The sequence below is a fragment of the Castor canadensis genome, chromosome 3, assembly GCF_047511655.1.
Source record: "Castor canadensis chromosome 3, mCasCan1.hap1v2, whole genome shotgun sequence".
In the NCBI taxonomy this organism is placed as follows: Eukaryota; Metazoa; Chordata; class Mammalia; order Rodentia; family Castoridae; genus Castor; species Castor canadensis.
In genome coordinates this window covers 90,550,228-90,573,185 of record NC_133388.1, presented here as the reverse complement: position 1 = coordinate 90,573,185, position 22,958 = coordinate 90,550,228, and the positions used below count along the sequence as shown (strand labels likewise).

At 38.6% G+C, this 22,958-nt stretch overlaps 1 protein-coding gene across 8 annotated transcripts in view; it reads right to left on the bottom strand.

Moving 5' to 3' along the window:
- Positions 1–9,439: 9,439 nt before the first annotated feature.
- The window catches only part of Hnrnpc (heterogeneous nuclear ribonucleoprotein C), a 40,512-nt gene continuing 26,993 nt past the window's right edge, over positions 9,440–22,958 (bottom strand). For 6 of the 8 annotated variants that reach the window (XM_020170582.2, XM_074068418.1, XM_074068419.1 and 3 more), the window contains 4 exons: positions 11,523–11,683; positions 10,631–10,744; positions 10,260–10,420; positions 9,440–10,165 (listed from right to left, as the gene is read on the bottom strand). In XM_020170582.2, the coding sequence (XP_020026171.1) occupies positions 10,082–10,165; positions 10,260–10,420; positions 10,631–10,744; positions 11,523–11,683 (520 nt within the window). In that variant the 3' untranslated portion in view covers positions 9,440–10,081. The remainder of the gene's footprint in view (positions 10,166–10,259; positions 10,421–10,630; positions 10,745–11,522; positions 11,684–22,958) is intronic. The other 2 variants (XM_020170577.2, XM_020170581.2) reach the window with 1 other exon arrangement.

Sequence of the window (22,958 nt, the reverse complement as noted above, 5' to 3'; positions counted from 1 at the left end):
TCCTATGTTAAAAATTTTAGAAAAGCAAAGATTGTTTTAAAATTGTGATGCCATCACACGCCTAACAAAATGGCTGAGAGAAAATAGCAAGGAGGTGACAAGTGTGAAGAAATGCCCTCTCAGTGATTTCATTTTTAGTGTTATATGCTGCAGAAACACATACATATGTTCAACCAAACACAACTCTAGAGTGTTCATAGCTGCTTTATTCATAATCACCAAAGTTAGCAACAGCCCAAATACCTACTAGTAGAATGAATTTATACAGTGCAGTGTTATAAGTAGCAGCATGAATGAAACTACAGCATGCAACAACACAGGTGATTCCTATAGACATATTGCTGAATCCAAGAAGCCAAGTGCCAAAGACACATAATATATTAGTCAATTTATTTCAAGCTCAAATACAGGCATTAAGAAAAACACATTTGTCAGAACAATGGATGTCCTTGGGATAGTGATATAGTAACTGGAAGACAACACACATGGGATTGCTGGAGAAGCGTTGATGATGTTCCATTTCTTAGTTTCTTGATTTTTTGTTTTGTTTTGTTTTTTAAGAGACAGGGTCTCACTATGTAGCCTATGCTGTCCTGGAACTCATGACCTGCCAGCCTTCTCAGTGCTAGGATTACATGCATGCCTCACTATGCCTGGCTATTGCTGTTTGTGTGTGCTCAGTGTGTGAAAACTAAGAGTTAAGCTGGGCGCCTGGCGCTCATGCCTGTAAATCCTAGCTACTCAGGAGCTAGAGATCAGGAGGATCACAGTTGGAATTCAGCCCGAGAGAGACCCTATCTCAAAAATAACCATCACAAAAAAGAGCAGGTGGAGTGGCTCAAGGTGTAGGCCCTGAGTTCAAACCCCAGTACTACACACACACACACACACACACAAAACAGCTAGTAAGCACATGATTTATGCACTTTGTGGAAATCATACAGCAATAAATTTTGCCAAAAAGCAAATACACAAAATGAGATAATGTTACACACCTACTAAGCCTAAAATTGGGCTGGAGACATGACTTAAGTGGTAGAGCATCTGCCTAGTTAGTTTGAAGTACTGCGTTCAAACTCCAGTACTGCCAAAAGAAAAAAGTCTACAATTAAAAGGACTGCCAATACCAAGTGCTGGCCACATTTATGGAGCAACTGAAATGTTCCTTTATAGCCTGTGAGAATGTAAATTAGATTGTACAATCACTTTAGAAAATCTTTGGCAGCATTAAAGGTAAATGTACACACTCTGAACCAGCAATTTCACCCCTAATATACAGCCAACACAAGTGTACATGTATGTTCTTACAGCATGCACTGTTCCTAATAGTATTATGCCAAACTGAAAACAACCCAAACGTGGTTCAGTGCTTCTAGTGCCTATGAAGACCAGTATAGATAAGAATTGCAGAGAAGATGGCCTCCCTGGGGGAATCCCTTAAGCAATTGGGAACCAGAGCCAACAGAATCATCTCCTCCAGCTACTGCACCCAACTTGTTCTCTCTAGGTCTGCTCTCACAGGAAGACCAAATTTCAACACAATACTATTACATTTATATAGCTTAAAAAACAAGGCTGGCGGTGTGGTCAGGTGGTACAGCGCCTGCTTAGAAAGCACGGAGGCCCTGAGTTCATCCCCAGTACCAGACCCCAAAAAAGTGTACAGTATTACAAGTCAGAAGAGTGGTAACTTAGTGGGAGTAATGATGGGATGGGGACGTGAGGGGATGTCTGCTTGCCCATTTTATAGTATGTTTTATCTTGTAATCTTCAAAATTAACAAACGTAGTTGTTGAGGGGTAGGAAAGCTGCTGAATGCACTGTCAGGTCAACTGGACTAAGGTATGGACAGGACTATGGATATGTCCACCTGTTTTAGACATGCCTTTTCTTTTCATCATTAGCATCAGTTATGGGTAACTGAGGAGTGTGCTGTAGGCTGACATTACGACTGATCACAGTAAAAGCAAGGGCAGTGAAATTCACCTTTAACACGGGTAAACAGATTTACAGTATGCTTTTAGGTGTGTTGTGAAGTCATTTCCTCAACCTTGGTTTGCACTTGTTTCCAAGACTGCCTCAGTCAGAGCTACCTTCCCCAATTTTTCCTCACCTTTTCCCACTCGTTCCTTCTTTCAGCATAGATTCATTTCATCTAAGCATTGGGGATATATTGAGTAGACGTGGTCCCTGCTCTGAGTTTCACAATAAGAAAAATGAATTAATCAATCATACAAATTGATGTGTAGAGTATAGAGCTATGAAGAAGTTCCTGGTTCTGAGTCTATTGAAACCAGTTACAGGCAGGAAAAGGATCCCTGGAGGAAGTAACACTTGAAACACAACAAAGACTGTAAGTTAACCAAGAACTAAATGGGCAAAGGTGGGAGGGGGAGCCTGGAGAGTAACAGAAACAAAGAGAAGTCCAATGTGATAGGAACAGAGGGGTGGGTGGGGGATCATAAGGTGAAGGCTGGAAAAGGGTCAGACCATCTTTGGCCCTGTACACTATGCTGTTTTGCCATTCCAAAAAGTAAAGCCAAAATGTTTTTAAGCCAATAACTGCCATGATTTATGCTTACAAACGTTCAATATGCTAGGCATGGTAGGACATTCCTATAATCCCAAAACTTGACAGGCAGGAGGAGATTTGAGATGCAGGCTTCAAAAAAGCCCAAAAAAGCTGGGCATTGGTGGCTTACGTCTATAATCCTAGCTACTAGGAGGCAGAGATTGGGAGGATAGCAGTTTGAAGCCAGCATGGGCAAAACAGTTCATGAGACCCTATCTCGAAAATAACCCAACACAAAAATGGGCTGGTGGAGTGGCTCAAGGTGTAGGCCCTGAGTTCAAATCCTAGGATGGCAAAAAAAAAAGTATAAGAAAAAGAAAAAAAGACTAACGTACATGCCTATTGTCTGGACAGATAACAAAGCCATCAAAGAGGAAGTGGGTAGACTGGAGAGTATTATAATAAACCAGAAGCAAGAATAACCCAACACAAAAATGGGCTGGTGGAGTGGCTCAAGGTGTAGGCCCTGAGTTCAAATCCTAGGATGGCAAAAAAAAAAAAAGTATAAGAAAAAGAAAAAAAGACTAACATACATGCCTATTGTCTGGACAGATAACAAAGCCATCAAAGAGGAAGTGGGTAGACTGGAGAGTATTATAATAAACCAGAAGCAAGGTGATAGTAGCTTTGACTGGAAAGGTGGCACAAAGTGAAACAATTCAGGTATTTACATATAAAATGACATCTTCATGTCAGATCAGACCAAACACATCAATTAGATACAGGAATGTGTATTTTACAGGTTTTGGTTATTAGGACAAAAGGTGCATTGGGACAATACTGCGTAACAATTGTGCCTGGGAAATTCTAAAGCTGCCAAGTACAGATACTGAGTGAAAAATGAATTTACAGAGACTGAGACTGTTGTGTGGGAAAAGTTTTTTTTTTTTAAGGCTCTTCTGATACACCAAAGCTAGGATGATGCTTCCTTCCCAAGACTTGTTGAGGTCTCAGGGGGAAAAAGTGAAGGAGTCCGGGCGCCAGAACCTCAAGTCTCCCTACTTAGGAGGCTGAGATAGGGAGGTCAGAGGTTGATGCCAGCCTGGGGAAATGGTTTGTGAACAGACTTCCATCTCCAAAACCACCAGAGAAAAATGGACTGAAGGTATGTCTCAAGTGGTAGAACACTTGCAAAGCCCTGAGTTCCAACGCCAGTCCCAATTTTTAAAAAAGCGAAGGATATTATTTAACACCCACGCACAGGAAATCAATGTGAGTCAATGCCCTGTATAGCTATCCTTATCTCAACCAGCAAAACCCCTTGTTCCTTCCTATTAATGCTTATACTGTCTCTACAACAAAATTAGAGATAAGGGGAAAATAGTTTCTGCTGGGTATTGAGGGGGGGGGAGCGGGAGGGGGTGGAGTGGGTGGTAAGGGAGGGGGTGGGGGCAGGGGGGAGAAATGAACCAAGCCTTGTATGCACATATGAATAATAAAAGAAAAAAAAAAGAGTTAGTAACTGGTAGGACAGATACTCCTTACACTTGGGACAGAACAAGGCAGCATAGATAGGACTCTTCAGTGCTGCCCTGTGCCCGACCAACCTGCAATGGGAAGAACAGTGGTGCTACAGTTGCTTGGAAGATTGTAATCCTAGATGAGGGAATGAGACATAGGTAACAGAGTTGATTCCAGAGCTGGGCAGGTAACAGTATGAAAGCTTGTAGATTTCCCGAGGAAATAAACTCTACCAAGAGCTGTTCCTCTTGGTGTTCAAGGAAAGGAGCTAGGATACCCCAGAATAAGGACAAGAGAATGGCAGTGACCTAAGACCTTTGCAGCAATTTCGACAGCATTGGCTTCTGAAAACCAGGGTGTAACTTAGCTGGTAATTGAGAAGCTTTTGTAGAATGGAGAGATGTAAGGATCTGAGAAAGGGGCAGACTTAACTCTGTGAGGCTATAAGCAGGAACCAGAATGTTCTAGGTCTGGGTGACTGGGCTAGTTGCTAGCTCTAGCTGGGTAGCTTAGTAGACTCCCTGGCTCCCACTATAAGCCCCCTGGTTGGGATAATTTCCTGCCAGGAGAGGCAAGTATGTTTTAGAGCAGGGACAAAATAGGAGATGCCAGGACTTCATGGTACACACAGAGATTCCTAAACTTGAATGGGAACTAGTAAAGCTGTTAACCAATCTAACAGGTGAATGCAGGGCCTGCAGCATTGAAGGGCAGTACAGTCTCTGCACAGATGTTCATTATTTTGGATTGCATGAGTATGCATGGTGACATGTCATTGATTTCCTTTTACAATTTAAGTCCCATTTGTGAAGACACAGCTCTCTCATAACTCTACAAGCTAAGGAAGATGAGTAGAAGAGGCTGAATTCCACACTGCATTAAATGGTTGAACTTTAGCCATATCCAATTTTCCAGTAATACCCTTGAAATTATTAGGGCTACAAATCCCTAGTCCTCAGTGATAAGAGAAAAATGGTGTGGGAATATTCTTCTGCTCTTAAAAGTTTCAGAGAGAAGGTGCTAAGGTCCTACAGTTGGTTACCTACAGTTTGGTGACAAGTTTCATTTTCTTGGACTTGGGACTTGGAGTTCAAAGACATTTCCAGTTCTAAGCTCCAAAATGCATAGAAACTTTGGGCCCGTCATTTAGTTAACTATGGTCCATTGGACAAAGTACCTACCATTTCTAAATAGGAATAACTACTTGTACATGTTATCTCAAGTACTATATGATAAAATGAAGTTGTCACATGTAGCGACTTAAATTTCACTGAAATAAAATATTACACTAGCACAATTCAAGACTCAATGTATTACAAAACATTCCCACAAGTTTTTACTGGAAATGTTAAGTCTTAAAAAAGTGACAGGAAAGTCACTACTGGCTTACTTCAGCATGCTGTGCAACCTCAGTGAAGAAGGGTTTTTCCTTTACCTCACACCTTCTATCCCTCAACAGCTATGTTTCCTAAAATGCAAGTATGCTGTTTTACATTTTAAACTGAAAAGCCTTTTCCCCTTGTTAAATCTCCTCAAGATATGCCTACGCATCTTCTTACCAATTTCCTTCCAATCCAGTCACCTTTGGAAAGCAATGCCCTGAATGTCCTGTAATTTCCTAACCCATAACCCACTTTACCAAAGGGAAGTTTTTGCTTCTTTGTGAAGTGGTTCCCTGCCTTTGGAAGCAAATTGAAACTGAAAAATACTGGTAAATCCCAATGAAGATCTGGGAGGAATATGTGGATGTCAGAATCTTTAACGCTTCCTAGTTAACTTTCCTAAAGAAAATATACTAAACCCAACTATAAGTTTTCTAGAACTGAAGCAGTTCTGCATACACAAATGTTGGTGTCTGCCTTAAGAACATACTACCTTCAGCATTTTTAGTGTTGTAGGTCTAAACCAAGACCTAAGTACATGTAGGCAAGCACACTTGGACTAGAGAGACTACACTTGAGAATATAAACTGACATGGCTAGACCTGGAGTGACAGCCCAGTCACCTTGGGAGTCAATTCCTTCCTATTAACTGCTTTGTCCTTATTATTCACCACCGACATTTCTTTGTAGTTCTAATAAAGCAATGGGAAGATTCTCACCCCAGTTTATGACAGGACTTTCAGTACAGTTAGATTCTGCTTTTTAAAACTGATTTTTCAGTTTAAGTTACTAAGCCACACTTACAAGCCTCTATTTTTTTCAGTGATAGGGATCGAACTCATGACTGCACATGCTAGCAAGCACTGTACCTTGAAGTTACACCCTGGCCATGATATACTTTTTGGAACTAAGTTGATTAATGAAAACTCAAACTTAGAACTTTTTTTTTTTTTTTTTTTTGCAGTACTGGGGCTTGAACTCAGGGACTCATGCTTGCTGGGCAGGCACTCTACCATGTGAGCCACTCCAACAGCCCTTTGTTTTGGGTATTTTCAATGGGGTCCCACAAACTTTTTCTCAGGATGGCCTCAAACAACGATCTTTCTGATCTCTGCTTCCCGAGTCAAATTTGGAGCTTTTAAGTCCATTTCCCTATAATCATTTGAAAAACTTATTCCTGGTCAGACACATCTGCACCTACCTCTGTACTATATAACTGGCCACGTTTTACTGATCCCATGGTGCTTTTAAACACTAAAATTTACGATGTGTGCAGCTAGTAAGAACACACACGTTATGATTGCTGTTTTAAAGATATTGCACAATTTACAAAAGTGCTTAAAATATAACCTTAAAAGCTCCCATGCCCCTGGCATCCCATGATTACTGTTGAGGCACAGAATTGTATGTAGTTATGAGGTTCTTAGGGGTAGGAGTGTGCCTCAAGTGATACTGGCCTAGGAAATGCAACATCCTGAGTTCAAACTCCAGTACTGACTCTCAAAAGTTAACGTTAACTTTATAATAGACAATTTCGGTTACTTGGATATAAAACATTTGCAAGCTGGAGGCATGGCTCAAGAGGTAGAGTGCGTGCCTATCCAGCACAAAGCCGTAAGACTAAGCCCTAGAACCGGAGGGGGCGGGGATGGGGGGGTAGGAATGTGTCATACCTTAAGCTTACCACTGGTAGACCACAACCTGCACTTTTATGTGATGTACTCACTTGCCAATTTCTATGTGGTTATCAGTGCATTTTTTCCTTAGTCAAAGTAACCTGAACGAAGGCCAGAAATAGAAACACTATTTTAATATTGGTATATATTAAGAAAAAAAGGTCAGCTGTTGCCAGTGATGGTGGCTCATACCCCACAATCCTAGCTTCTCAGGAGGCAGAGGTCAGGGTGATCGAGGTTTGAAGCCAGCCCAGACAAACAGGGAGACCATATCTCAAAAAAACCCTGTCCCCAAAAAAAAGCTCAGGTGTCTAAAGGAAATGGTATATGGCCAAGTTATACTATTTCCAGACATTAACCATTAATGATGTTTATGCAATCCCAGCAATCCATTCTTCGGTGGTCAATACTTACAGAAGCAGTCACAAAAAGTATCTTTCAATTAAACATACACCTGTCTTCCAACTTCCACAAAGCCCTATCACTTTACAACCTCAAAACACCAGTAACTTGTCGTATTATACAATGCATTACTGCTGGGTGTGTGGATCAAATGGTAATGTTTTATCTGACACGTACGAGGCTCTGGGTTCAATACCACTACAGCAAAGTAAATACGTGCTCTAAAGTTTTTTAAAAAATCTTGCTAAGATTGTGTACTTGTGTAAGTTGTGCACCTGATGGTTATCCTACGGCTCACAGATAGCTACTGTTCTACAAGTTCCATTAAATTTTTTTTACTTTTTTTGAGGCAAGGGCTCATTATGCAGTCCAGTTGGCATCAGAGGTTGTACCCCTCCACATCTAGTAGTTACATTCTTCTAAAATTTCCATTTGACTCCAGCTCGTTTGTTCTGGTTTTCTATTGTAACTGGTTCTATCTGAACACAGTATCAAATGCAATGGATACTAACCTTACAATCTTTGCAGGTCTTAGATGTTGAGGTATCATGTGAATGGAAATACAATAAGAGCCCTCCTTTAAAGCACCCTAAACTTGTCAGATACTGTACCTTGACCACTTTCAGAAAGATCAGCAAATTAGAAAATTTATCACAGATCAGTGGGCTCCAAATAAGTCTCCAAATCAGAAACTATGCACCACCAGAAAAAGAAATGTTTCAAACATATTCTTTTTAATCATCACCCATATTTCCTGCTCACTAACTTAAAACTGAATTCATATAAGAATTCAGGCTATTTTGTCAGATTTCTTTGCATATTGAGAAACTGTGTGTGTTGATACAACTACTGTTCAACTGTTCCAGGGCCCAGAACTAAATAATGCCACAATAGTACCTAATTATTAGACCCACGACTTGAAGGCCATTAGCCTTTGAGAAGCACGAACATGCATTTGATCAGATTTCAAATGATACTTACTACAGACTTAATTTTTCAAACATGTGTACTTTGCTTTAGCGTTGGCCTAGGAACCAAAGTACTGAGTATGCCTGTGTTTTTCTCTTAGATACAGGAAGAAACCTTAATTCACAATAGCCTGAGTCCTAGTGTATGAAATGATTCCTCCCCATTAAGACAAACAAGTACACTGATATTAGCAATGATGTGTGCAGTCATTTCTTGAAGAATGTGCTTTCCAGTTTCTGAAGTTAAAAATAACCACTAATATGACAGAACACAAAGTGCTAAATACTGTTAAGCGGTAAAATTGTAAAACTAAGCATACAGATGATTTTGCACCCATGGATGACCTGCTAAATAAAATGTTTGTGTAACGGAGATCACATTAAGACCAAAAACCAAGAGTGGGTACAAGGGGATTGGTGTGATTAAATTTACATACAATAGAAACTCCAAACCCCAGTTCATTCTATCTATTCTATCCTCTTTATTCTGTCTAGATTTGTTACCTGTTGCATAAAAAGACCTATGAAATCCTTTATAAGTAGGACATTTTCTCAAAATACATAGGATGGGAAAAATTGCCTGTGCTGCAAGTTCTAAAATAGTAGGAAATTCCAAGGAATCCTTTGTGAGAAAAACTGAGGGATAAAATATAAATTAAACTGAGCCTAGACTAGTTTAGGGCTAAGGATTACTTCACAGGGATTGCGCACTTAAGGAAAATAAACTTATACCCTCACAAATTCTTTGTTACCTGACGAAAGCACACAATCAGAAAGAGCACATTTTCCTATTTACACGTGACACTGAGGTGCAAACTTCAGAATCCAGTAAAGGACAACAATGTCAGTTACTTCATTTCTTAATGCAAGATGTATCCTGGTAAAATTAACTTGAGCAGTGTACGTAGTATGCGTAATGATCATGACAAGAACAATTATAAAATACAAAAATAAAAAAACCAGGGGTTTTTCTCCAAATTCCTGGTTTAATAAGGGCTTGTTTATTTTGAGAAAAAAGGTCCCAAACATCAAGCTGTTCACAAAAATAACCCACAGTATCAACTTTAGAAAACAAATATTAAGACTGTAACACTAATTATTTTTCTAAAGGATTCATTTGACATGCCAACTCTCATTCACAAAAATACATTGTTACATTTGTGTTGAACAGCCCCACACAGTACTTATGTGGGGTAAAACACACATACCTCCAACTCAAAGCGGCTCTCAGGTGCTACAACTAAATGAGATTGCTTTTGCAGTTAGGGAAGCAACTACTGAAATCATGTATAAATGGAAAGAACTGTACTCCCTGCATAACAAGAGATTATTTTGGAGACAGTTGATAAAAACCATACATCCTTTTTATTGTTAAGTCATAAAGAGGTATCAAAATTAAAAGCAAAAATTACAGGGAGAGACTTAACAAAACTACTAGGAGCATCAAAGGAAGTGAAAATGGAACTAGGCGCAGAGCAATATGAATGAATGACATGGGAAGGATAGGGAGACAGTAAGCATGTGCTGAAGATACTAGGGGAGAGGATCTGGTGAAATATTGATCTTAGACAAGCGCCTAGGTAAAGAAATAAGGGGTAAGATTTCTAAACCCCTATGTGCTTAAGAGTCATCCTCGCCATTGGCGCTGTCTCTGTCATCCTCTCCTTCCTCAGCCTCCTTTTCATCATCCTTGATCAACTCCAGCTGTGGAAGAAACAGACACAAATAGGATGGAGTTAGAGACACTCCTTGGTCCCCCCTTCTATCACCTATTCCTTTCCTCTCCCAAACTTTTTACCTGGTCTTCCCCCCGATCTTCATTATCGTCATCATCCAGTAGGTCCCCCTCCTCAGCAGAGTCATCTGCACCCCCCTCAGATTCCATCTTCACATTAGTCTCATCTTTCTTCTGGGAGCTGCTGCTCTGTTCCTCTTCTGACTTTTCATTCTTCACCTCTACTGGAGATGAAAAAGACAAAAGTCTGTGTAGGGCCAAGTATGCCCACAGGATATAGGCAATCACCACTAATGATTATGGAAATGCAGGACATGTCTAACTTCCACCCCCCACAAAAATGCCCCAGCCAACTCAAATATCCCAAGTTTCAGAGACTCTGAACTACCTCTGGTAGCTACCTCAATTTATATCCAATAAGTGGAGACCTTTACCTGCTTGTTTGCTCTGTTCCTTTTCTATTTTTTCCAGACTTTCCAGTAGAGAATCCACTTTTTGCTTTATCTGGGTCAGCTCCTTCTTAATGGCCTGAAGGTCATCTCCTTTCACTTCAACAGAAACGAAATGTCAAATGTACCCGAATATACACACTTAATCACTTATTTCCACTCTACTATAAATAAACAAGAAAGCAAAAACAGCTCCAGGGAGCAACATAACCATTTATACAACAGAAGCCAAGAAATTTCAATCTGTTATCTGCAGCTAAAAAGTTAAAAGCTAATATTCCTAGTGCCTTCTATCAGAGGCATGATGACACAGGTAAGAAGTCAATTCTATTTTAAACATTTTCTATGTTTTACTAACATGAAGATTAATACAGGAAACTAAAACCCAAACAATTTCCCATATGCAGTAATGCTGCCTAAACAGCTTTAAAGCTATACGAGTATTTCATGAATTCACAGAATATGTATGTGTATTCCGTATTTATAAGAGCCACCCCTCCACCAAAAAAAAAAAAAAACAAGGCTTGTAGAGTAGAACCCCTTCTCTGCACCCTCCTTTTTTGGGCAGGGACTAGGGCTTAACTCAAGGGTATGCACTTACAAAGCATGTGCTCTACTGCTTGAGCTATATACCTCCAGTCCATTTTGCTCTGGATGGACCCATCTAGACATAGGGTCTAGCAAACTATTTGCCTGGGGAGCCCTTAAATGGAATGCTCCATATCTCAGCCTACCAAGAAGTTAGGATTACAGGCATGAGCTACCCACCTCCTTTTTTGTTCATGCAAAGCTATATAACAGAACTCTGGAACTCTATTAATAATTTACCCACTTCAAAACAATAATACAAGAACCAAAGAGCTGAAATAAACCATACACTTTCCAGACTTGGATGATGATCCTCGCTGACCACTCTTAGAATTGAAGCCACTTTTGCCCCTTCGTGAGGTGTTTCCTGATACACGCTGGCGTTTAGAGGGCACTACAGCCCGAGCAATAGGTGGTGGTGGTGGCACACGTGCTGGGTAACTGTACATCCTATTGAATAAAAAAATAAAAATAAAAATTCCTTCACAAAGCTCAGCAAGATCCAACAGCAAGACTACAAAGTAGGTAGGCACAAAGTAAGTAGTAGGCACAAGACTAGCTAAAGCCTCTATTCCTTGATGAAATGACTTTACTTCTGCAGCAATTTGTTAAGAAAATATTACATATATACCAAATGATGCTGTTGACTGTCCCTTCAGTTGGCATGTTTCCTTACTACTATAGCATCATTATTTTTATAGTAATGAGGTTTGAACCAGGGCCTTGTCCTTGCCAAGGTGCCCACTCTATCACTTATGCCGTGCCTCCAGCCATCTTCTGCTTTATTTTTCAGATACGGTGTAACTTTTTTTTTTGTGCCTAGGGCTAGTCTGAAACCAGAACATTACTTTTTTAAAATAATGGACTTTATTGTGATTTTATTCTTCTCAGATGTAGCTACAATCAACAGTTCATATAAAGCTCAATACAGTGCTCATAAAAAGGACTGCAAGGCAATGTCAGTGGCTCATACCTATAATCCTAGCTACCTGGGAAGCTGAGATTGGGAGATCAAGGTGCAAGGCCACCAAGGCAAATAGTGTGAGAGAACACCATCTCAAAAATAACCAGAGAAAACAATGGACTGGAAGTGTGGCTCAAGTGGTACAGCGCCTAGAGGGCATAAAGCCCTGAGTTCAAAGCCCAAGAACAAGCAAGTGTAAGGCTGAGTTCAAACCCCAAGTCTCACAAAAAAAACTGGATCTGTAAACAAGCATTTTGTACCTATGAGAGGGCAGTCATTTCACCTCTTTTAAAGAATCATACAAAAATAAACATTATAATGATAATATAAATTGTCAATCCCCACTTTATTCATGCTAAATTCCATTCAAAACTACACCAACATTGTCAATCATCTCAAAACTGAAAATTCTGTGACCATAAGTGACTTTTCAAGCACCTCAAATCTTCCTAATCAATCATAAAACCAAAGTAGAAATTATTAGAATTTTCTATTAACTTGACTCCCCTGAATATATTTACAAATGTCTCGGGCTAAGTATTTTCATCTCATAATTTTTACGATTTTATCATAAAATAGCAATTCTTAAAAAGAAGGGAATTCTGGAGACAAATTCATTTTCAGATATAATTTCCCTCAAGAGTATATAGTTCCTCGGGCAACTGCTCTGGGGAAGTAAATGCTATGGAAACAATTGTTTTCAGAGCAAGGAAATGTTCAGACAACACCACCCCCCATTATTTCTGATCATCAGTTAGTTAAATCCACATACAGAATCTTACAACAGGGAGAGCAAACTATAATGGGAATAAAAGTTGAAACAAAATAATTTGCACACAAGAATCGATTAAGATTAGGAATTTCAAGAACTGCTCAAATGATTTTTCTAAAAATTAATCCTTACTAACAAATTACTTGGCCAACACTGGTTTTACCAAATTCAGATTAACAATGCAACCCCACTATAATTTCACCCTCATGTATGGAAGGTACTTTTTCTGGAGTTCTATTACTATTATTGCTACTATTTTTGGCAGCTGCTCTGCCACTTGAGGCACAGCCCTTATCCCCTCTTTGACCAGGGAAGGCTATTTATGCTCCTCTTATAGATGGGCATGATAGAGGTTTGCCACCACAGCCAGCTACTACTAGGGTGTTTTTTTGTTTTGTTGTGGTAGTCCTGAAATCTGAACTCCGGGCCTTGTATTTGCTAGTCAGGTACTTGACCCATTCCCTTATCCCACTCACAAAGTTTTTAGGTCAGATGGGTCTCCCTAAGTTTTTCTGGATGGCCTGGACTTTGAACTTCCTGGATCTAGCTCCCAAGAAGCTAGGATTATAGGAATGAGCCACCATCTCCGTTATATTTAGTCTATAATAAACTTTCTAGATAATTTTTGCTCAATTTGATCTTGATTTTCCTGGAAAATGCAGGGTTTTGTTTTTTAAACTAACTAGCTACTTTAACATTTATGATGCCTGAGAATTCCTCTTTGCTAAAATTCTGAGTGTACCTATTAATAAAAAGGTAAAACACAAAAACAAAGCCAAAAAACATAGGCCCAGAAGTAAAACATTCCAGTTTATCTGAATGTACAAAGAGCAAATCTAGACTATTTCGTGGTCACTTTAAAAAACATGCTTTTTTAGAGATACAGAGAAAAGTAAGTATAAATCCAAGAATAAGAAGATGGTAATCAAAAGAAAACTGAATTTAAGAAGGTGGCGAAGTTCAAGTGTACAGAGTCTGCCTAGCAAAATGAGGTCTTGAACTCAAACCCCAGCATCATTAAATGAAATGTAATTGGCTTTTAAAACAAATAAAAAGGGCTGGTGAAATTGCTCAAGTGGTAGAGTGCCTTCCTAGCAAGCTTGAAGCCTTGAGTTCAAATCCCAGTATACAACAAAAAGCCCTGTGGTGATAGTCTGTGCAAACTACACCATAAAAAATAAAGTATAAAGCAGTACTGCATAGGTAATAAACACAATGCCATTTTATATAAGGGACTTAAGTAGCCAGAAGGATCCTGGAATCAATCCTTTGTACAATACCAAAAAACTGTACTTTCTATATAAAAATACTCTTCTTTAAAATAAAAAGTCAAGTGCCAGTGGCTCACACGTATTATCCTAGCTACTCAATAAGCAGAGATCAGAAAGACCAAAAAGGGCTGGTGGAGTGGCTCAAGTTGGAGACCCTAAGTTCAAACCCCAATACCGCAAAAAAACAAGACAAAAAAAACCCTTAAGTTTTCTGTGTGGTGTAAGTAAACAGGGCTATTAAAGTTGCTTAAGAAAAAAAAAAAGACTGAAAAAACTTGGCACTTATGGTTCATTATTATAATATAAATAAGCTATGTCAAAATGGGACCCAAAACAAATTATTTTCAGGATCAAACTGATACTCTTATTCTTGAGACTCAAAACACAACAACTAAGATTTTTAGGATTTGTGTTATTTCTGCTATGTTCACCTGAAACAGACTAAAGGATACATCAGCATGCCTATTGGTTCACCACTATAATTATACAGAGCCATTCAAAACATAGGAGCATAAAAATACCGTACTGAAAAAGCAAGCCAAGCACAGAAGGGAGCAGGTAAGATTTCATTATCAACCTGTGGATTGAGATCTGTCCAAAAGCACTAATCTAAATAAATTGGAGAATGCCACATTTGAACTATAACGAGTAATCAATAGAGCCTAAACATGTAGATTGGTTCCACTCAATAACTTTGTAAGAAATATAATCTGCTGTCCAGAACATTTTATTTGAATTTTATAAACTTGTAAAATATGAAAGAACGCACCCTAAAATGTAGTGATTTTAGTAAGGCGGTCGAAGACAACTTACTTACAGGTTACCAAGACAATCTCAAAACCAAAATAAAATATTAAACAAAAAGGCTGGGGTTGTATCTCACATGTTAGAGCTCAACTGAAGTTCTGCCCTGAGTCTAATTCTCTGTATGAGCAAAAGAGGGAGGATTCATTAGGAAGCTACATAACAGCTACCTATTTTCTAATCTCCTTCAAGAGTGATCTTGTTAAGTTCAATCTTTAAGGCATCACATTAAGACCTCTTACTGCTCTGTTTCCCAATCTCATTCAGAGTAAAAGATGATTACACACAATACTTTTTAAAATGCACAAAGCATTTCAACCTGCAGTATATACTCTGTATATACTGTCTCATAGGAGGATAAGTCACTTATTTACCTTAGAGCTAAGTAAGTCCAAACTAGTGGTGGTGGGGCGGGGGAAATCCAACACAAAGAATGGTTGTCAGAATGGCTCCTGTTAGAACGCCTCTCTAGCAAGAGTAAGGGCCTCAGTTCAAACCACAGCAACACTAAAAATAAATAAATAAAACTTGTGCTATACAGTGTGTGACTTGAGATTTCTAGTCTCACACACGCTATATGGAAATAAACTCAAATTTCTAGAGGTAAATTTTAATTATTACATTTTTAAAAAGTGCTGCAAATATTGTCTACCTCATCAAACTCCACTTACTCTGCAGTCACTGTCCATTCATCACCATAGTAAAATTCCAGGTGGAGGGTATGGTTGGCTCTAACAAGTCAAATTCTATTTTGTAGACTCTTGTTTCTTTAACTACATTTCTTCAAAAGGTATCAAAGTGCAATCTTACCCTATTAGCAAATACCTAACCTGTCTTTCAACAAAAAAATAACCCTGGATGACTGAGCATTTTCAATACTTCTTGCCAACTCTGTGATAAAACTGCAGTTAAGTTTCTTCCATTTCCTGCTTACAAAGTAGGCTTTTTAAAATTTATTTCTTAGGTTAGCCTGGCTCAAAAAACCAAAAATCGTATGTTCTCCCTCATATGTGGACATTAGATCAAGGGCAAACACAACAAGGGGATTGGACTATGAGCACATGATAAAAGCGAGAGCACACAAGGGAGGGGTGAGGTAGGTAAGACACCTAAAAAACTAGCTAGCATTTGTTGCCCTTAACGCAGAGAAACTAAAGCAGGTACCTTAAAGCAACTGAGGCCAATAGGAAAAGGGGAACAGGTACTAGAGAAAAGGTTAGATCAAAAAGAATTAACCTAGAAGGTAACACACACGCACAGGAAATCAATGTGAGTCAACTCCCTGTATAGCTATCCTTATCTCAACCAGCAAAAACCCTTGTTCCTTCCTATTATTGCTTATACTCTCTCTACAACAAAATTAGAAATAAGGGCAAAATAGTTTCTGCTGGGTATTGGGCGGGGGGAGAGGGAGGGGGCGGAGTGGGTGGTAGGGGAGGGGGTGGGGGCAGGGGGGAGAAATGAACCAAGCCTTGTATGCACATATGAATAATAAAAGAAAAATGAAAAAAAAAATTTATTTCTTAGACTGAACACAGCTCACTAAATCCAAAAAGGCTAAGGTTGTAGAATTCTAGACACTGTGCAAGCCACTAGTCATTAGCCACATGTGGTACTGCACTTAACAATGCAGATACACAAAATTTACAAATCAATAAATACTGGTTAACTTTTGTGAAAAAGTTTTACAATCCTTCAAAAGATTAAATTAGAATTGAATACAACCCGAAAATTCTTTTACATAAATGCCCAAAAGAAATGAAGACAGGTCAATACAAAACTTGTACCAATATTCAAAATGTGAAAACAAATTTCTATCAAGTGATGAATAAACTAAACATGGTATTATACACAGAATGGAATATAATTCAGCAATAAAAGGAATGGAGATCCCGGTCACTAAAGAGATGTAGGATCTCATTGTAATATGTACAGAATAAGAAAATTTATAGACAAAACTAGAATAGTGGTTTATCTAGTCCTAGATGGGGAATAACAGGAAGCAACTTCTTGTGCACTCCCGGTCTGTTTTGGGAGTGACAGTATTTTCAAATTAGATAATGGTTATGACTGAATATATTAAAATGAAAGTTACAGTTGAACAGATGCAAGTTAGAGAGTATAAATTACATCACAATAAAAGTAACAGGAAAAGCTAACAACAAGGAAGTTGGTGTTATCTGTTAGATGAAGTAGATTTCTAAAACCCTAGAGGCTAACTTGGAAATAGTTAAAAACAGAACTCAATTTGGAGTCATAGTAGAGTCTCTGATCCAGGCTCAAATGTTTATCTTTCAAAGAATTGTATCTCATGTAATCAACTGCATCTTGGACATAATAAAAACAGGAACCTAGCTTAAGAATAATGTTAAGCAAAATAGGTTCTAAAATCTTCCTGGGAACAGGGGCTCAATGTCTGCTAAATACTAGCTACTTCGGAGGCAGGAATCAGGAGGCTTGAGATTCGAGGCCAGCTAGGGCAAAATGTTAAGTGAGATGCCAGAAAAAAAAAGTCAACATAGGGCTGTAGAAGTAGCTTGTGTGATAGAGGGCCTGGGCCTACCTAACAAGCCTCAGTGACTGAGTTCAAACTCCATTATAGCCAACAAATAAATAAATAAATCCTCCTGGCACATATGCAGATTATTCAGGTTCTCAAGTTACAATCAATTAGTGGGGCTCTGGATTTTTGCAAAAAAATAAAAAAATAAATAATAATAATAATAAAGTCTAAAGTAACCACCCAGTCACATGAAGTCATCTCTTAGCTACTCTATACAGTGAAAATCCTTTCCAGATAAGTCACTCCAAAATTTCACTAACTGTATCAGTGCTCTCTCTTCACACATCCATACAAAGTTATTCTTTTGAGTGTCAGAATATGGAAAAGGAGAGCGAACTATTAGGTCCTAATAATCTAACTGAGACGGGGACTGGTTTATCAACTAATGCTCTTTGGATTTTACTTGTTATAATGTAATAGAAAGTCTAACATCTTTTTTCAACCTAGGGAAAATAGCAGGATTCTGCACAGAAAAATAAAGAAGTATGATTTTCCCTATCATGTGTATTACACTGCAAGTATTTCACATCAACTACTATCCAAAGTCTATCAAGATACTTTCTGGAAGATGCCCTCTACAATCAACAGCTTGTTTCTCAAAACTCAAATCCTCCTGATCTCTCCTAGGATTACAGACGTGATTTACCTGAAGCCCAGCAAATCATAGTTTTTGACTATTATTCACATCCATCACACTTAGGGTGGTGGCACATACATATCCCAGCTCTCAGGACTGCGTACCAAAAACCAAACAATGCTAGCTGGTGGCTCGTGCCTACAATCCTATCTACTTGATAGGCTGAGATCCAGAGGATGACAGTTCAAGGCCAACCCAAATATTTTACAACTCCCATCTCCAAAATTAGTGGAGCCATAAAGGTATGGCTGAAGTGATACAGAGAGCCTGCTTTGTGATCAACTCCTTTACACACTTAAAGCCATGAGTTCAAATGCCAGTCCCACCAAAAGAAAACCAAATAACAAAACCGCACCAAACAAACAAGCAAGAAAAAAACCACACACCAGAACACACCAGAGGAATCCATTCCTTTCCATTTCAACATCTGGACAAGGTTCACTATTTAATACACTTCTCCCAAGCTCCTCGTTTCTAGCTATGAGACTTCTGCTAAGTTGTCAATAACTGTAGGACATAGTTTCTTATATTATACCAAGCCCTTACAATCAGCATTTCTTTCCAACTATATCTGGCAAACAAGGAAACTTCTTATTACTGAAATCTTTACCAGAGCTGTACCCTCGCCCTGTCTGCCTAAAAACTTCTTAATCTCAGAAGTCACGCTCAAATACCGCCTTTTATGACTCAGTCTGAATAAATCTCCCCCTCCAAAAATCCTGCTTATAAAATTATGTAAAATGTCAAACACAGGAATCCTTATTCTCTACATAGAAGGAAATAGCTGACAGCAAAACTTGTTAACATGAGGCCACATGATTCATGTTTCATATGGTCTTCAGAGAAACCCAATTAAGTAGGTATTATTCTCATTAATATTCATCATTTAGCAAAGTGCGGGTAGCTCAGACAAATAATCCTAGCTGATACCAAAAGGATGATGGGTTTGGGGTGGGGTGCGTTGACAGGGGGGTAAGGAAGAGATGAGGACTGGAGGCATGACTCAAGCTATATAGTGCCTGCTTTGCAAACTCTAAGCACTGAGCTGAAATTCCATTCTTCCCCTCAAAAGAACCACATTATTTAATAATGGCTCTGGTCACAGCTTGTCTTGTTAACTGACAAGGCTTTTGCATTTCTCAGTTTTTCTTTTCTCTGCTCCGTATACCTACCTTCCTATCAAAATAATACATGATGGAACTTAATAGTTCAGGAAAAAAAAAACTGTATCATGAATCATGAAAATTTCATTATAGATGTAGTTAAAGAAATTCCAATTTAGTAGACACTTTCAAGCACAGGTCAGAGCCAAAATTTTAACTTCTTTTACTATAAACTTCACTAAGTTACTGACTTAAAACAAAACCTGAACCTTACAAATTATTCAGAATGACTTCTTACAAGAGTAACATTTTCCTAAACTGAATCCTCCAAGTCAATATGAGGCATTCAAGTCCTTCTCAACATGTAATAATCTCCTAAAACTCCTGAATAAACATAGTTACTTCTCCACCACAAATCGCAGGACTCTAGTGGAGTCAACTTACCAGCTACCATCTATGCGCTCCATTAATCATCAGAAAACTTTTTGTATTGGCTAAAGCTAGAGTAGAAGACACTATACTCAAATATGAACTGATTCATCAGAGAATAGCTAACAGTATCTTGAGGAACTTCAAGAACAAGACCACAAAGTGGTAAGAAATCTGAAATGTGAAAGTATTTTTGCAAATATAAAGTTACTTCAACATTCCATGTTGTCTATTTTTTTACTTTTTCCAAAACCCCCACTAAGAACTTTTCTTTTCAAATTCACAGCCATCTGTCTCATCAAGATTAAAACTTAAAGACTTTTCTCATTAAAAAGGGCAATGTTGGCTCCTGTATGTAATCCTAGCTACCCAGGAGGCAGAGATCTTGAGGATATAGTTCCTAAGACCCTATCTTGAAAAGACCTATCACAAAATGGCTGACGGAGTGGCTCAAGCCAGGGAGCAACTGAGAAGCAAGTATGCAGCCCTAAGTTCAAAACCCAGTGCCAACCTCCCAAAAAGGAAGTAACTACTGTGGGAGAAGGAGATTACAGGTGTGGTTCAAGTGAACGAGTACCTGCCAAAAAGGCAGCAAATACTGGGCTGAAGTATAGTTCCTGGGTTGTATACACAACACCACAACCAAAACAGTTTTCTATACACTCACAATTTAAAACTTGAGTTTCTCAGAATTTATGGCACCAGATTAAAATATTTCTAAAGAGAGTCATGAAACAAAAATCACACCTTCAGATTGTATCAATGATTGTCAACCCTGACACAAACATACAGAGAACTTTAAAAAGAAAAAAAAAGTAGTATATCTGAATGCGGTGGGACATGCCTCCAATTCCAGCACTATAGAGGCTATGTCAGGAAGTTCAAGAGTTCCAAATTACCCTGACCTACACAGTTAAGACTGTCTCAAAAACAAAACTAAGATACCAGTAACCTCAGGGTCTACCTAAGACTAGCTGGGTAACAATCCCTAACCGGTGTAGTGGCCTGACTACACTTAACATGTGGCTACGCGACTCCTATGTACAGATATGGAAGCTGGTTCACCTTAACTCACTGGGTTTATTTTCCCTCCATCCCCAGTTTCTTGTTCTGTTTTGTTTTGGTGCTACAGATTAAGCTCAGGGAGCTTCATTCACACTTGGTTTAAATGCATTCCATCAAACCAATCAGCAGCAAAAAAAATACCTAGATCTAGTCCTTCAAGTGTTAAGTTCTACCCCCACTTTTAAAAACAGAATTTCTAGACACAAAAGCATTAATTTTCAAATATATGTTTGAACATGAATAAGGATCTGAAAAAAAAATCTCAACAGACAAATGAAATAACCATTCTGGTGAGGCACTGAGATTCAAAACATGTAATTAAATATATATATATATATTTTTTTTTTTTTTAATTTTGATGACACTGCAGTTTCACCTCATGGCTTCCCACTTCCTAGGCACGTGCTCTACCAAGTGAGCCATGTCTTCAGCACCAAACCATACGATCTTAATGTATAATCCAAGAACTTTTATGATGAAGACTCAATTTTTCCAGCTTTAATATACCATAGTATACCATAGTATTAACTGGCTAACTTGACTCCTTTATATAAATCCTTTGAATAATTCTGTGAAAAGTTCTATAATCTATGGAATCTATTACACTCTATAAAAGCAAAGACAGATGTATAAAAGTCATATATTAACATAAAAATAGGTATTTGGAAAACTGGCATTCTAAGATGGAAAAAAAGCAATAGAGTCCTTCACACTATATATAAAAATAGAAGTATATATAAAGCAGAAGTATTTCCCACATATTACTTATTTCAGAAGGAGCAATCCAAATAAAGCCCATAATTTTTTAGTATGAAGACCAATGTTAACAGATCAATCGGCTTATACATTACTCCTAGATAACTCCCACTAATGATACTCTGAACGCATGAGAAATTATGATTAGCTTGGGCATGGTGACTCTTGCCTGTAACCCTAGCTTTATCAGGAAGACCAAAGTTTTGAGGCAAGCCCAGCAAGAGACTCAGGATTACTATTCTGCTCCTCTTAGGGGTTTTGTCTGATCCTCAAGCTTGAACTGGGACGGTAATTAAGATACTCAGTGGGCAGAAGGGCAGAAGTTGTGAATACAGGCGCTCAAATGACCTAATGTGGATGACGTGCTAAAGGGCTTACTGTACTCAATGGCAGGGAAAGAACTCACAGATGGTTTGAAAGCCAGGACCTGAGGTCGGTCATGACAGAGAGGTGTGTTCCTCTCCCTAGCCTACTTCATAATTTCCTTGAGTCTGTAAGCAACATGGTAAAAATAGTGCTTCGATGGGCGTGCCTTAAGGGATGCCAAAGCCTGAGAAAATGGGAGAACACAGGCCGAAGATGCAGAAGAGCCCAAGACTGGTAACAAAACCAGCACGTCCCTACAAGCTGTGGTGTAAGTGTTGAAAATTCCTCCATGAATGTTAAATAGTCATATTGCTGCAGGAGTTTGTTGAGAAGTCTGAGCACCTAAGGCTCTTCCTAGGTCTTGGCTAAGGTTGAATTAATTCTACAACTCTCATCATTATCTCTTACTCATTTTATAGAGCCAAAGACCAAGAAGATTAAGGGAAGAGCAAAGAAAAACAAGAGGCATTAGGAGAGGGCCCCATAATGTATGAGGACACTCCAGATCAGAAAACCTTACCCAGTGGCAAATCCACTACACTCAGTATCTGCTCTTGTAATGTGGATTGGCTCCCAGATTGTATAAAAGCAGCCCGAAATACCCTGTGCCTTCAAGAGACCAAATGTTAGAAGAACAAATTACCAGCTGAACTTCCAGAACTGACTGGACTATCTCATCAATACTGGTCAGCTCCATCATAAGGAAGGATACATGGGGGAAGAAATGACCCAAACAATGTATGCACATGTGAATAAATGAATAATAAAAAATTAAAGAAAAAAAAACCAAAACCATAAACACATTGGATAGTAGTTAAAAGATCCAATGTGTACTTTTGGTCTACATAACATATTTTTATCATGTTTTCTTTTGAATTTTGCTGATGTTCCACAGGGGTTCATGAATGATATAGTACAGACTTTATGGAAAAAAATTATAAACTTTGTACTTTTTTAATAAAAATTTAAGTCTCTTGCAGCACTGTTGAAGAGGA